Below are 3720 nucleotides of genomic sequence, written 5' to 3' on the forward strand. Positions count from 1 at the left end.
ATATCAGAGTTACTGCTAATGGTAAACAATTAGTTCCATTTCGTTTCGTTCTTTATTGACTTTTTAAGAAAATATGTTTATAATTTTTATTATATCTAAATATTATAATATAATAATTATATAATATAATTATTATTATATAATTACGTATTATTAAAAGTTTTCATGTACAGCTATTGTACGTATGTGCATTTTATAATATAAGTGTATAATATAAATATGTAACTATAATAATAATACTCTTGAAAATCAAATGTGAAATTAGAGCATTTTTGAGAGTGAAAACGCTGTAATTCTACCGTAAACACTATGACTTCTTTATTATAAAATATAATATCAAATAAATCGTACGTTTCGACTCTTTTTTGAGTCTTCTTCAGCTTGTATTTCGGAGAAAGTGATTACAAAAAATATCCATTGTTCTACTCATTTCGCTGAAGAAGACTAAAAAAAGAGTCGAAACGATACAATTTATTTGATATTATATTTTATAATAAAGAAGCCATAGTGCTTACGCTAGAATTACAGCTTTCTTACTCCCAAATGCCCTAATTTCACATATATAAATATATATTTGTATATATTTGTTATTATACATAATAAAATATTAAACATATAATGTCTGTGCTTTTGCTCGTAAAAACCTTTACTTATTTTTATCACAAAACGATCCTGAATCGAGAATAATGTAAGATTCCTAATATTATACAAAATCTTTTTGTAAAAATGAAATATAATAAGATTTCTTTCAAATCGGTCTTTTGGATGAAGTTAAGAATATTATAAGATTGTGTGTGTGCTGCAAATTGTAATCTAAATCTTTCCGAGAAAATTTATAGGATAGAATAAAGGTCGTTTTATTCTAGAGTTAAGAATTTTTCATTTGCGACTAAAATATTCTTTTCTCAACGATAAATGTGATTGTCGCTATGTCGATCTTATTTTATGATAGATCGAGGAATAATAGCATTGAATCCAGAAATCTTTTCTGTGAGTGTATGGGTAACAAAATCACTGCAGTTATTAGATCTCTTGATCTAATAAACGAGTATAGAGTAAAGTCGCCTATTATGGGATAGGTTCCTAATATGAGATAGCGGGGTTTCTGCTAAACTAACAAGCGCATGTGTTTGATACTATCATAAACTTTTTACTCTTAGCGTGAAACCTGTTTAGTAGAAAATTCATTATTAAATCATGCGTCGTTGCAAAAAAAGATTTATGAAATTGAATGTTGTCAAATTTTATTGAGATTAATCCTTAAAGCTTGTTTTATTATACAAAAATAAATATTAGGTAATAAAATTTGCATGCAGTGATAGAGTAAGATCGTATTCATAGGAATACACGTGATATAATGATTTGTTTAATTGTAAAGATTAGATTTGGTGATTATGAAGCCGCAAGGCATGAAAATCGTAATATGAGATATTCCTATACTCAGATATTCCTAGCTAATATGAGAGTATCTAAACAATTCAATGTCTCAAAGTATACTATCGAACGAAATGTTAAAAATGACGATTCTATTGCTAAGATTACTCACACACACATACACACATATTCACATAACCACACATCGAAAAATTATATAATTACTATGTATAACATTTAAATTCTTTGTTCCTACTTGTATGTAATATAATAAAAGCGTATATAAAAAGCTTATCTTTATTTTTTCCTTAGTTTCCGGTTATGAGATACTCCACCTCATACAAGAAAACCCTTATATTTCATATTAGAAATCCTTTTCTTGAATAATCAAAATCTGCAGTTTGATAAAAAATTTCACATACAACAAAGTATAGCTATTATCGACTTCTAACTTTTGATGATAAAATTTAAATATATTTCCCATAAATTTGACGTGAAATTAGAAATTTAGGTTATAAATTAAATAAATTACAAGCCTTTAAAAAAAGGTATCTCATAATAGGCGACTTTACCCTACTTACAAATCAAACTGGAAAATTGAACGATAAAATAAGATATACACGTCGGTGTAAACTTAACATACGTTAAAGAATTATTAAAAATAAGCATGAATGATATTCTGGCTATACATCGCGTGCTTTGTTGTAGGCACGCTGTAGAAGGCCTCGTGAAGGACCTTGTAGAGGATCTCGTCGGCGAGGATGAGGATAATCTACGACTCAGCAAACGTCAGCAGCTAGACGATTATGGTCACATGAGATTCGGCAAGCGGTTCAACGGGGACGACGAGGAATATGCGTATTTGCGATTTGGCAGAAATATCGAGTAAAACACTATCATGTCGGGTTTCTTTACATCGTAAATAGTGATCGTTCACACTCGTGTGCTAGATGTAGATAGAATATATTTTACATTGCAGCTATTACAATCGTGTCACGTTATTCTACCTTCTCCAGTTTCTTAACCTTTGATCTTCATACCGCGAATTTAATCTACGCTTTTCAAAAATACGCTGGCAATTTCATTATCTCGAATTTATAATTTTATAACTCTATTATATTTTCTTAGAATATTACAACACAATGACGCTTTTATTAATTGTGATAAAATTTTATAAACTGTCTCAGAAAAAATTAGATAGACATTACTTAAAAAACCACAAATTTTTACTGATTCAACTTCTCTTGTGTATTAAAATATACTGGAACTGATATATGATGAAGTGCAAAAATAAAATCAACTCTTACTCGCTAAAAAATGTTCTGTTAGTTATTATGTATTTTATTAAAATGAATAAAGGAATAATCATTACATTTATTCTGCATATTATTCTCATTATCCCTAATTTATTCAAGATATTCTAGCTTAGATTTTTTTAACACTTTAAATAATTTTGTAATAAATAATTTTTTTTTTCATTTTAGTGCTTGCATAAATCTATTTCAAGTCAAAAGTTTTATATATTTTTGTATGAAATTTTTTAATCATTAATAGATTTTTGTTGGTGTTTACTATTTGTTAAAATTTCATATAATTGCCTTCTTTGTATTTTCAATTCTGCTATTCTTTGATGGAGATCCATATTATCATCTAAAAATGTGTGGTATCCGCAACGATTTTCCAAATCCTGAAGATTATAGCCAATAGTACGACGATTTAATAACCATGGCTCAGGTAGTGGTGGTGATGGTGATGGTTTTGGTTTCAGAGGATAAGGCGACCGATAATCATTGCTCATAGTGGTGTGATAATTCATCTGACAACCGACCATGGGATCGAAAAAAATGTCTGTCAATTTTAATATTTTTTCCTCGTAATCCTTCCTTTAAAAAATATTGAATTATAAGTACGTATTAAAACTTGATGAAAGAAATTAGTTGTGTTAGCTAAAAATTAGTTAAAAAAAAATATAATTATTCTTAATTCTTTTAAAATAAATATATTTTGTATTACATTAAAAATTCTTTATTAATTTTTAAATTTTTATAACTTATAATTGTATAATAATAATCTTACAATTAATATTAGTAATATTAAATTACATTGAATAAAGTAATATTAAATTACATTGAATAGTAAATTATAATTTATATTAAATTATATTACAGAATAACATTATAATGAGAAAGAATTTTTGCAATCTTTTACTTTTCATATCAAAAAGATAAAAAACAATAAAAAATTTTAGATTAATTGTCCTTAATTTCAAAAATGAAAGTTTTATTGTGTGTGTGTGTGTGTGTGTGTGTGTGTGTGTGTGTGTGTGTGTGTGTGTGTGAAATAAAA

General features: G+C 27.0%; 2 protein-coding genes across 2 annotated transcripts in view; one reads left to right on the plus strand and one right to left on the minus strand.

The window, feature by feature from the left end:
* The window catches only part of Dsk (Drosulfakinin), a 17114-nt gene extending 14603 nt beyond the window's left edge, over positions 1-2511 (plus strand). Inside the window, exon 3 of the mRNA XM_018518659.1 lies at positions 2083-2511. Coding sequence (XP_018374161.1) covers positions 2083-2263 — 181 coding nt within the window. The 3' untranslated portion in view covers positions 2264-2511. The remainder of the gene's footprint in view (positions 1-2082) is intronic.
* A 403-nt stretch (positions 2512-2914) lies between these two features.
* The window catches only part of LOC108768276 (uncharacterized), a 6102-nt gene continuing 5296 nt past the window's right edge, over positions 2915-3720 (minus strand). Inside the window, exon 3 of the mRNA XM_018518657.1 lies at positions 2915-3257. Within this exon, the coding sequence (XP_018374159.1) occupies positions 2915-3257 (343 nt within the window). The remainder of the gene's footprint in view (positions 3258-3720) is intronic.

This window comes from Trachymyrmex cornetzi, unplaced genomic scaffold (assembly GCF_001594075.2).
Source record: "Trachymyrmex cornetzi isolate Tcor2-1 unplaced genomic scaffold, Tcor1.1 scaffold776, whole genome shotgun sequence".
In the NCBI taxonomy this organism is placed as follows: Eukaryota; Metazoa; Arthropoda; class Insecta; order Hymenoptera; family Formicidae; genus Trachymyrmex; species Trachymyrmex cornetzi.